This window comes from Ipomoea nil, unplaced genomic scaffold (assembly GCF_001879475.1).
Source record: "Ipomoea nil cultivar Tokyo-kokei standard unplaced genomic scaffold, Asagao_1.1 scaffold1043, whole genome shotgun sequence".
NCBI classification, from domain to species: Eukaryota; Viridiplantae; Streptophyta; class Magnoliopsida; order Solanales; family Convolvulaceae; genus Ipomoea; species Ipomoea nil.
The window spans coordinates 13,788,049-13,800,939 of NW_017617471.1; the positions used below are offsets into that span (position 1 = coordinate 13,788,049).

General features: G+C 36.4%; 2 protein-coding genes across 2 annotated transcripts; both read left to right on the plus strand.

Moving 5' to 3' along the window:
- The first annotated feature begins 3,620 nt into the window (after nucleotides 1–3,620).
- On the plus strand, nucleotides 3,621–4,147 carry LOC109181448 (protein NRT1/ PTR FAMILY 3.1-like). Its single transcript, XM_019331216.1, has one exon. It carries the CDS (start codon nucleotides 3,621–3,623, stop codon nucleotides 4,095–4,097), a length of 477 nt encoding a protein of 158 aa, XP_019186761.1. The 3' UTR covers nucleotides 4,098–4,147.
- A 2,127-nt stretch (nucleotides 4,148–6,274) lies between these two features.
- On the plus strand, nucleotides 6,275–11,804 carry LOC109180945 (GDSL esterase/lipase At1g09390). The gene is made up of 5 exons (XM_019330668.1): nucleotides 6,275–6,618; nucleotides 9,070–9,255; nucleotides 9,534–9,694; nucleotides 10,206–10,479; nucleotides 11,512–11,804. Exons 1-5 carry the CDS (start codon nucleotides 6,354–6,356, stop codon nucleotides 11,739–11,741), a joined length of 1,116 nt encoding a protein of 371 aa, XP_019186213.1. The 5' UTR covers nucleotides 6,275–6,353; the 3' UTR covers nucleotides 11,742–11,804.
- Nucleotides 11,805–12,891: the final 1,087 nt, after the last annotated feature.

Below are 12,891 nucleotides of genomic sequence, written 5' to 3' on the forward strand. Positions count from 1 at the left end.
ACTTTCAAAGCTTATGAAATGAAGGTAATACTATCATTAAATCCCAAAGACAGAGCATACTAAACATAAGTGTTTGGGGTGCTATGCCACATCTGAGCTGGAGAACTCAAATGCACAGGCCAAACTATCTAATTATCCTCAAAACAATGTCATTACATCATAATGGCACGCAGGCCGAAAAGGAAGCTAACTATCTAAGCCTTGGATCCTCTAGCGCGCTCTAGAACTATTCATCTGTGCCTGAAAGCCAAATATATCTGTTCAGCGAATAATGCTGGTAACCCACTCCAACGCGTTAAAATATAATATAGGTATATAGGTATATATAGATATAGGAAAACCATTTTGAAGCCGGAAGATATATATTTAGGAGACTCTAGCTTTAAAACCGAGAATAGACTCAACAGGTAAGGACAAACACATTTATCAGTTATAATCACGCATATGAAGATATTAGCATATTTCCTAAGGTCACAAGATTTATTTCACATCATTCACATCATTATTCAATCATTATCTCAACACACAAGCACACTTTGGTAGCGCCACAGGACCAATCGCATGCCCATACATTAGGGTCAGCGCATATAGTGCTAACACGGCCCCGCGGCACCCTACCTCGTACCACGGTACGAAGGGGTTGATCGCAACCAACCGATGAACTGCAACTCTTCATAACGTTTGATCGCAACCAAACGGTGGACCGCAACCCAAAAGTGTTATTTCGGATCGCAACCAGATTATGACCGCAGCTCATGTATAATGTTTGATCGCAACTAAACGGTGGACCGCAGCCCTATATAATATTTATATACCTGACCGATCGCAACCGGCCTGGTTAACAGCTGATGGTTCTCAACCCATCCAACTGTCCGTATAACCAATTTGATCGCAACCAAATTGGGGTATCATGCACACATAACACATAGCAAGCAAATGCAACTCACATTAGCACATTGGGAAGGGGGAAAAACGTATAAATAAAACTTATGCGTGGTCATCCACATACTAGGAATATTCCTAAGGGGTTCATACATCTTTCACCTAGGCCAACGGGATACCAACTCAACTAGCATGCAATACACAAGACTTTTTTATCTTACGAATGGTACCCGAAACATCAAACTAGACTCAAGCACGATAAACGGGGTCCGTTGGGACACCATGGGGGACGGGGAAACATCAAACGGGGAAAACCACCATCCCACACTAGGGAAACCAGCGGGTAGCCGATGGGTGGAGGACCACTCGCCGGCTGGCCCGCCGGCGGCATACTTCTGGGCAGCGGGTGCCCGGCGGGCAGTCGCCTGCCCGCTGCCGGCGAAACCAATAGGGGCAGCGGGTAGGTAGCGGTTTCCCCTACCCCCCACTGACTCTTTTGTAATATCTTGGTCCCGGAATCTTTCGTGAAACCCGAAACCATGTCTAGACACTTTTAAACACAAACGACGACGCCAAGTAGTCAAGTAATGAGTCAAAACCAAGAATCACATTAAACACATCCTAACATAACTTCTAAACATAATCAACACCCGAACATGCGAAATCACACCCAAACATACCAAGAAAATCACAACCCGAAATTCACGATTTAACCTAGGGCTCTAATCATATTCAAATCACGAAATCATAATTTTATCTTTAAAATCAAGAACATCAAGATTTATCAAGAACAACACACAATTATCAAGATCCTCTTATAATCATCAAGATTATCAAGATCGACACATAAGATCATCTCATCAACATCAAGATCATATCAATATCATCATAAAGGATTTATCAAGACACAAGCGTAGAATTGTATATCAAAAGGAGTCAAAAAAGAAGATTATAGCAAGGAAAATAGGTTTTGTTGAGACATGGGTTACCTCTTAGCCTTAATTAGAATCCTTGGCTACTGAGGTTCTTTCTCTAAGATCTCCTCTTCTTGATTTCTCCTACGTTTGGTGATAGGGGAATTCTTGTGTGGTGGAATCTATTGTGGTGTGAATTCTAGGTGCCTCCTATGTCCTTATATATATCTAAGAGTCCTAATTAGGGTCTGAATGGTAGGGATTTACTAATTCTTTTCCTTATAGGACTGAGGGTTTGATTTAGGGATGAGGGTACATGGTCTATGGTGGACCCTTCTTAATTAATTAAGGGGATTTAATTCTCTTTTAAGGGCGAGTAATTAACTAATTAATTTGGGCTAGAGGCCATAACACGGGGTGTTACACCCTCCCCCTTACAATATAAAAACAATATAATAATCACATCATTTAAATTTTATGATAATGTTCTTTTTAGTCTTTTTTACATTTATCAGTTTATTAAAAAACTAATTTTACCAGACAATTTTAAGCATATATGTGTGTGCGCGCGCGCGCCAATTATCAAATGAGTCCACCCCTTCCCATGAGTTCGTGTGGACAAGTCATATCTATTAATCTTTGTATACTGAATGGCTAGATTATGTGTTTTTTATTTAAATTCCTTTTTTGTTATTAATCAGGGGTTGTTTGGTAATTTGGGTGTGCATTTAAACTTTAGTTTATATTATTTTAAGATAGTGTGCATGATATTATGGATATATTTTGAGGGTAATGTAGGATTTATCCATTGATCTTTGATTTATGGATGACTAGGATTTTTTGTTTTGTTTGGTTTTTTAATTGCTAGGATTTTTGTTTTTTAATAGCATAGTACAAGAAGCACCTGGTTCATCCATGTGCAACAATGTGCACTTCTGTGAGCAACTATGTATATTACTGTGTGCAACAGTGTGCACTTCTGTATGTACACTACTTTGTGCAACAGTGTATACTCATACATGCAACAGTACACAATGATATGTGCAATGTTGTACAATTGCTTGTGCAACTGTTAACGCTACTGTGTTCAACAAGGTACACTTGTGTGTGCAATAACGCACAATTCTGTGTGCAACAGTGTACAATTATGTGAATGAGCATATTCAGGACGGCAACGAGTCCATAAACAGACGCACCCACAAGATTAGATGCATCACAAACCAATCACCACCACCACCACCACCACCATCATAAAATTTTTAAAAATCTTTTATTTTCAACCATTGATCTTCATATTTGAATGGATTGAATTTATCCACACGAATTCATGGGAAGTGATGGACTCATATGATCATTAGTATATATATATATATATATATATATATATATATATATATATATATATATATATATATATATATATAAAGGCATGCATGACCAAATGAGAACATGATCATCCTCATGTAAAAAGTAAGGACTAATATAAGCCGCCCATCAGGTAGCATATTATGTGTACGTAGCTAATAAATTATTTACATGCATTTAACATATTATGTGTCTTCAATTTATTTTTGAGTAAAAGACATTTTTGGTCCTAGATTTATAGTGGCACGGACAATTTTGGTCCTTAATAAAAAAAATCAGACAATTTGTGGACACTCTTATTATGACGGGGACAATTTTGGTCCTCCGTCACTCTTCCCTTTTTAGATGCGCCGTTTGAGAGGGGGTATTTGTGTCTTTTCATGCACCATCATCTTCATCTTCGTCCCCTTGGCCAGAAAAGTCGCCGGACTCGAGCGTGACATCTCCTTTCTTAGCTGCATGGGCATCGGCTTCTTCATCTTCATCCTCGCAACTCTTGTGGCTGGCTTCGTGGAAATAAAGCGGAAGAACGCCGCCGCCGCCGCCCACGGAATAAGCGACAAGGCAGACACAATGATTCCCATTCCAATTTTCTGGCTGGTGCCGCCGTACTGCCTACACGGGATGGTAGAGGCCTTCATGTCAATCGGCCACCTGGAGTTCTTCTACGATCAGGCGCCGGAGAGCATGAGGAGAACGACGTCGGCGCTATTCTGGACCGCCATCTCCACCGGGAATTACATGAGCACTCTCTTGGTATCTTTGGTCCACAAGTTCAGCGCGGGCCCTGGTGGATCAAACTGGCTTCCGGATAACAATTCGAACAAGGGCAAGTTGGAGGACTTTTACTGGGTCATCACATTGCTGGAAGTCTTCAACTTTGTTTACTATCTTTTCTGTGCAAAATTCTATACTTTTAAACCAATTCAGATCTAGAAGATGGAAGGTGGTGGTGAACCCAGAAAGGATGGGACGATTCAACTTGCAAACAAAGCCTTTTGTTCAAGAAACTGTGGACTTTGATATGTAACTTCTGGGTAATCAGGCAAGAATCCAGTGAAGGCTTATTATCGAGAAGCTGATAAGCTTACGAGCTCACAATCACCTCTCTCGATTCTAACAGCCAAGAAGATGAAAGGTCCATAAAGGAGGAAGCTTTAACTAGAAGTTAAAACAGTCACATGCGAGGATGGAGATGAAGAAGCGGATGCCCATGCTGCTGAGAAAGGAGATGTCACGCTGAGTCCGGTGACTTTTCAGGCCAAAGGGACGAAGATGAAGATGATGGTGCATGAAAAAACGCAAATACCCCCTCTCAAACGGCGTATCTAACCGGAAGAGTGACGGAGGACCAAAATTGTCCTCGTCATAATAAGAGTGTCCACAAATTGTCTGATTTTTTTATTAAGGACCAAAATTGTCTGTGCCATTATAAATCTAGGACCAAAAATATCTTTTACTCTTTATTTTTAGGTATAAAGGGTGAAAATTACAAGTATGAATGGTAAGGTGAAAATGTCAATTATAATAAATAAAAAAAAAAAAAACAAAACATCTATTTTATTTATAAAACTATAATTTGTAATAATCAACTTTCCTTCGCATTATAAAATTTTAACTTCATTCGTGTCATTATATGTACTCGCGTAGTTGAAAACATAAAAATGTTGAAGGGAAAATTGTAATTTATGCTCCTTCATTGTTAATTATAAATGTCGTCATTTTTAAATTATTAGTGGTGTAAATATTGTTTCTCAATTTTTAAAATGGTATATATATTATTCATCGCATACCGTACGGGAGGGGTGATATATGTACCGTTTTGAAAAATGAGGGGTAATATTTACACTATGGGAGAGTACTATATGTACCGTTTTGAAAATTGAGAGACAACATTTACACCACTAATAATTCAGGGGTGATATTGATAATTGACATATTATAGAGGGACATAAATTACAATTTTTCCAACATCGAATTATAATCCGCGTCTACTCCGGAATGACGAATTGTTATATGGAGCATGGTTCATACAATGTTATGTGAACCATAAAAAAAAAGTATATTTTTAATAGAGTTAATACCCAAAATAGTCCCTCGACTATGTCGTAATTACCAATTTGGTCCTCGACTATCATTCTTACCCAATTAAGTCCTCAACTATACAATTTTTACCCAATTTAGTCCTTTGTCAATTTGACTGTTTGTTGACTGTCAAAAGTGGAAATAAAGTTGTAATTTTACAAATTTTCTCCTTCCTCCTCATTTAGCAGCGCCAAACCATGTAGCAATAAGCTCCGGTTGGGTTCTAAACCTGTCAGTATCGAAGTAGTGGTTATGCATCGGATAGCCCATGAATTTGATTTCCAACGATTTTTTGACGATCGAAATCTGATCGGAGTGTATTGCTGCATGGTTTGGCGCTGCTAAATGGAGAGGAAGGAGAAATCTTGTAAAATTATAATTTTATCCCGACTTTTGACAGTCAACAAACAGTCAAATTAATACAGAGGACTAAATTGGGTAAGAATTATATAGTTGAGGACTAAATTGGGTAAGAATTGTATAGTTGAGGACTTAATTGAGTAAAAGTTACATAGTTGATGACTTAATTGGGTAAGAATGGTAGTTGAGGACCAAATTGATAATTATGGCATAGTCGAGGGACCATTTTGGGTATTAACTCTTTTTAATATACTAAATGACTAAATGTACATTATTTATATACTGAATATACATTATATAAAATAATGTACTTTTAGCACTCAAATAATGTACTTTCTCTGAATATAAGGTACGTTTTTAATATACTAAAAATACATTATTTGTGTACTAAATATACATTATTTGATATTATACAAAATAATATATTTTCAATACTTAAATAACATACTTTATATATACAAATAATTTATTTTTTATTTATAGTTCACAAAGTTGTGTAGATCATAGTCTACACAATAATAATTGTTCCGAGACAAAATCCCACCGACAATGGGACGGATTGACCGATGTGGACGATTTTAGTTTTAAAATTTTTATATTTAAAAATTACGAAAATGGAGCCCACTAATTTTGTTAGATCTCAGCCATTATTTTAAGGATATTTGTATAAAGGCCCACAGTTCACAGAATTTCATTCAATTTACACCCAAAACTGAAGACTAGAAAGTAGAAATACGGAGGGCGACAATGAGCTCGTCTTCCTCGCTGCGATTTCTCGGCCGTCCCTTGTTGGCGGCTTGTCTTTGTTCTCTTACCATTTTATTGCTGCCGGAACCGGTTGTGTCTGCGTGTAAGAACCCGCCGGTCATTTTCAATTTCGGGGATTCAAACTCCGACACGGGAGGACTCGTCGCCGGACTCGGCATCCCCGTCGTTCTTCCCAATGGCCGGACTTTCTTCGGGAAATCAACTGGCCGCCTCTCCGACGGTCGCCTCGTTATCGACTTTCTCTGTAAGTCGCCCTGTTCAATGTGCTTGCTCCTCACTTTTCTTTTATCCAAGTAATTTACTAATTTTTCTCTTTGTTACATTACATTTGCAAGCAATGCATTACTCATAAAAGTGCATTATTAATCAGCAGTTTGGTCTATCAATTGTTTTCCAAATTGTCAATGTAGTCCTTAATTTTTAAATTCAACCAATTTAATTATCGAATTGTTTAAAATTTCGTCAATTAAATATTTTTAGAGAATAAATTGATGAAATTTAAAAAATGTAGAAAATCATTATTTTGGCCCCTACAATGATTTAATTGATAAAATTTTAAATAATTCGAGTATTAAATTGATTAAAATTGAAAATTATAGATTACATTAACCGTTGAGAAAACAATTAAGAGAACCAAAATGGTGATTAAGTCTTGAAGTTCAAATCGTTTTGCTTGGTTTTAATAACAATCACTATTTATAGATTGCAAACTAAGGGTGTGTTTGGTTAATGACTTTTGTATCTCATTATAGATTTTGATGATATCACTTTTATTTGCTTACTTTTGTTATTCTACTCTTGAATTCAAATCTTTTTGTAATAACAAAACTTATTATTTCTTTTATTTTTTTACTTTTGAATAATAAAAAAAAACAAAAAATAATAATTGTCTATTCATTAAATATGAAAATATATATATATATATATATATATATATATATATATATATATTATTTTGATTCTAATTCCTATTTATTATCAAAATAACTCACTCTATTCAAACTCATCACTATTATAAAGTTCGGAGTATTTATTTTTTATTACTATTTAGATTTCAATATTTAAACTTATTAACCTGCGGCCCGCATGAAACGACAGGTCAAGGATAGGCCTCGACACTAATTAAGTAATTAGCGAAAAATGCTACAATGTACTCTCATTTTGTATTCTCAACTTATATTTCCACACACAATACTTTAATGTAGACATTGTATTAGGATCCACATGAAAAAATAATCTATCAGAATCCATCACATCAGAGAGTAAAATTTAGGAAGTAAGATTAGAGAATATATGTAACAACTCCTAATTAGCTGTTGACTACAATTTTAGGCCTGTCACGTTAGTTTGTATCTCAATTCACAACGTCCCATTATAGTAAACTTGGGTCAAGTTTCTGTTTTTAAATTTTATACCTTTTTCTTTTTTGAGAGAAAAAGTCTTATACCTTTTCTTAATGGCCATAAATGTATGATTAATGTGGTGTTGGATGTTGGAAACAGTGCATGGAAGTAAATTTGGTTTGGTTGTGTGTCTTGTCTATACTTGAATAAAGTGAGTGAGTGGGTGGCTCCATATCAATAGGTCGCACGTCAAATTGCCTTACAGATAATAATGTTTCCAACAAATGGTCCTCTGGAAGACTGGAAACATTATCATCTTCTGAAGAAGGTAATAATAATGTTTCCAGTCTTCCAGTGGACCATTTCTTGGATCACATTCACATATGGATATGACTTCAACTTGCATGTATAGTTAGTCATTAGTTGGATCATCTACTCGTACTACAAGTTGTGGTCCTTAAATATTGGGTGGAGACAAAGGTCAAGTCTAACATCCTGCTTCTTAAAAATATGGTGATTATATTTTCATTGTGATCTGTGAGTTATAACTTTTAACGTAGTGATAAGCGAATGATGCTAACATTAAAATATGGAGTACCCTGTCAGTAAATTAGTAATGGTCAACCTGCCACAAAAGGTAAATTATTGTCCACACAATGTTATGTGAACCATAACAAAAAGTATATTTTTAATATACTAAATGTACATTATTTTTGTACTGTATGTACATTATACAATATAATGTATACTCGGTACAAAAATAATGTACATCCCCTGAATACAATGTACATTATTTTTGTTCTGAATGTACATTATTTACACTATACAAAATATGGTCTATACAACTTGTGTGGACCATAATGATTGGCCACAAAATGTTTGGGCCATGTGGCTCCTCAATCCTTTTTTTAGTTTTCATTTTTTGGATGATGACTAGGCCGGGAAACCTACAATCGTTTCGGGTGTACTTAAACACTGTCTTTTGATCTTAGTTGGAAAATGATCACAAAGAAGCAAATTAGTCTAAATTTCCATAGTTGATCGGCTCAAATTAAGGGAGCAATGATTCGAACTCGTGACTTTATAGTTACAACTGTGGATCTCTTTCCATCTTCGTTTTGGGTTACCTCTTTTCCTCTTTGTTCTCAACACTTGCAAGTAACTGCTAAATCTTGATATTATTGAAAGAGATATCTCTTCTTAAATACTAGCTTTTTTTTGGGGTAATTAATCTGCAACTGTTAATGTGATAACTTGTCCATGCCTGTTGGATTTCATCTATCTCCTAATTTTCTTCTTGGGATCTTGGAATGTTAAAAACTGGAAATAAACATGTGACATAATTTATGCAGGCCAAAGTGTGAACACAAGTTTTCTACGCCCATACCTTGACTCTATGGGATCTACTTTTGTGAATGGAGCAAATTTTGCCGTTGCGGGGTCCACTACATTGCCTAAATATTTACCATTTGCATTGAATATTCAAATCTTACAGTTCCTTCATTTCAAGGCTCGTTCCACTGAACTTGTTGCTGCTGGTAATCTCTCAAGTTTTCCCATTTTAATTTGAATGTGATATTACGCCAGAAGGGCGCAATTTTATTTCTTTATAGATTGTCATCACATTTTCGAGAGGTAGGGTGCTGGACTTGCTCTTCACCGACCTCTACCTAACACTAATATTGTTTTTTCCTAGCTACTACATAAATTCACTATACCTATCATGCATTCTCATCTTTGTTTAGACTATCATTTTTAGCCATTGTCACCATTGTTTTAATTTTGCTTGGAAATGTAAACTTGATTTTGCATTCAGGTAATGGGCATATGATTGGCAATGAAGGATTCCGCAGTGCTATTTATATGATAGACATTGGACAGAATGACCTCGCAGATTCATTTGCCAAGAATATGTCTTATATGCAAGTTGTAAAGAAAATCCCTTCCATTATTGGGGAGATCAAGATGGCAATTGAGGTGAGCATACAATCAAATTCTTTTTCATGGGCGTTCCCAGCTGCCTCTTCTTCTAAACCTAGAAACTGTTACTTGAATGATGTTGGGCGAGGTCGGTATGGGCCAAGTTCAACACCATGCAGCTAGTGGAATGGTTGGACGGAGGCCAATAAGGGTCAAGTTCAGCATCATACGACTAGCGGGATTGTTGGGCAGAGGTCAGTAAGGGCCAAGTTCAACACCATACGACTAGCGGGATTGTTGGGCGAAGACTGGTAAGGGCCAAGTCCAGCACTATGTGGTTAGCGGAATTGTTGGGCAGATGCCAGTAAAGGGTTACTCCAGCACCTTGGCTCTCGAAAATGTGTGACAGTATAAGGAAATAAAGTTATACCTTCACTACTAGCCATAGCTTTTGGTGCAGTGGTTAGCGCTTGATTCTAACAAGTGATATCAAAGCTAGGTCACAAGTTCGAAAACGTGTGGCGCCTTCGCTACCAGCTATAGCTTATAAAATTGATGTGCAATGCAGACCATATATTCTGAAGGTGGCAGGAAATTTTGGGTGCACAACACTGGTCCATTGGGATGTCTTCCTCAAAAGCTTTCCCTAATTCAGAGAGCCACGGGCAATAATGTTGATCAGCACGGCTGCATTGCAAGTTATAACTCTGCAGCACAACTATTCAACGAGGGACTGAACCGATTATGTGAGAAGTTAAGATCTGAGATGAAGGATGCTACCATCGTCTATGTTGATATATATGCCATCAAGTATGATCTCATAGCCAACTCCAACAAATATGGTAACCTCATTCCTCCTTTCTTCTTGTCCTCTCCACTCAACTTCATCTACAAAGTAACATACCAAATTGAATTCAAGAATCAACTAAAACTTTAAACTTAATTATGTATATTATGAGTTAATACTAAATTTAGTCGTCGACTATAGTGATTTTTCTCAATTTAGTTACAAATGACTTTTTATGCTTAATTGGGTCATGGATCTTGATGGTTTTACCTAATTGAGTTCTCTGTCTTGGTTGTTAGAGTGAGGACCAATCATTATTCCATGAACCATAGTCCACATAACTGTGTGGACTAGGAATAAAAAGTACATTTCTAATGTACTAAATGTACATTATTAGTGTACGTACTGAATATACATTATTTGATAGTATATTGTATATATACAAAATAATGTATTTTCAGCAATTGAATAATATACTTTCAAATAATGTACCTTCAATATACAAATAATTTATCTTTAGTATATTAAAAATATATTTTTTTATTTATTGTCCATATAGCTATGCATGATCTACACAAAATTTGTCATTAAAAACTAAATTGAGAAAAACCACTTTAGTTGAGGACTAAATTGGGTAAAACAACTATAGTCACTGACTAAATTAAGTATGACAAATTATTCTGGACTCGCGTCCATCTTGGGTCCAAATGCTCACAATTGTCACACTAAAATGTTCACAATTTAACTTTTAAACACTCGCAATTTGTGATGACCCTGTATTGTATTCACAAATTTTCAAAACTTAGAAACACAATTTATATTCTAAATGTTCACAATTTCCAATACTAAAAATACACAATGTAGGACCAAAGTCCACTTTGCAATGTGGGCCCTAGTCCATAGTATAACAACTGATTGAGTATTAATAGAGGGAAAATTACCCAACTATCGTAACAAACGACTCAATTAGGTAAAACTATTGAAGTCCAGGACCCAATTAAGCACAAAAGTCATTTAGGACTAAATCGATAAAAATCACTATAGTCGATGTTGAAATCCATTAATGGTGGTGTTGTGATGGTGGCAGGTTTTTGGAGTCCATTAATGGCATGTTGTGGCAATGGAGGGCCTCCATACAATTACAACATAAAGGCAGCTTGTGGGCACCCAGGGTCTGGAGCTTGTGATGAAGGATCAAAGTTCATTAGTTGGGATGGAGTTCATTATACCGAAGCAGCTAACAACATTATATCCTCAAAAATACTTTCTACACAATACTCTACTCCCAGGATTAGCTTCGACTTCTTTTGTCACTGATGCTACCATGTAAACTGGTTGTTGGATTGTGATCACAAAATAAATGTCATATTTTATTATAAATTACAAAATATTATTAATTCCACAAAACCAAATATATGTTAAATCAAACTAAAATATTCATTACACATCACATACTACAAAATATTTTCATGCCGTACATTAGAGTTGTTATACCATGGTTCATGATTCACCTTGCAAAGTGGATCTTGGTCCTAAACGACGTATAAATTGTGTATTTTTAGTATTGTAATTGTGAACTTCTAGGATATAAATTGTATTTCTAAGTCAAAACACATAACAACTGTAGAAGAGAATTTGTTAATACAATACACGATTGAATGGAACTTCTAAATACAAAATAAGGTAATCAACGGTTGTAAAATAAAGGACTTGGAAAATCAAGTATTATCTCAACCTGTAAGATCGAGTATTTCCTTAAAAGGAATTTTACACACTAATCAGTTTATTTTTAGAAAAATGTCTTTGACACGCTATGGATAAGTACCTGACTTATCACACCAACGGTTGTCCAATAATCTCTTGAAGTATATAAAAGACTATATAGATAATGAGGATATTTTTGGGACTAGAAGTCTATTACCTCATCGCTAAGTGGAGCACTATCATAGAATCAAAAATTCCATGATCGCATCAGGACTGATATTGTACTCACAATGAAGTTACTAGCAACACCTAGCTAGTGCTCCAACTACAATTGAACATTGGAATAATATTCAAAATATCCTCAAAGTACGTTTGATTTATAAAGATTTTTGAAATTCATCATGCAATAAAGCAATGAGGCCACAAGGCTTATGAGTGCCATCTCCTAACCAGATCTGGTGGACCACGGACCATCAGGAGGGGGTTCCAGTCGTGGCTCTGGCTCAGGCAGGACGGATGAAGCCTTCACACAAAGTGTTTGTGGTGAGTAGATCCGGCGGACCATGGACCATTAGGAGGGGGTTCCAGTCGTGGCTCGGGCAGGACGAAGCCATCACACAGAGTGTTTTGTGGTGAGTAGATCGCAGGTTGAGGCCGAGGGCACCTTTCTCCGAGCGATCACTTTTGTTTCAACCGAAGCTTATTTCGAAGCTAGTGAGATTCGAACCCGGGCCTCCAAGTTTCTAAACCACCCCTTGAACGA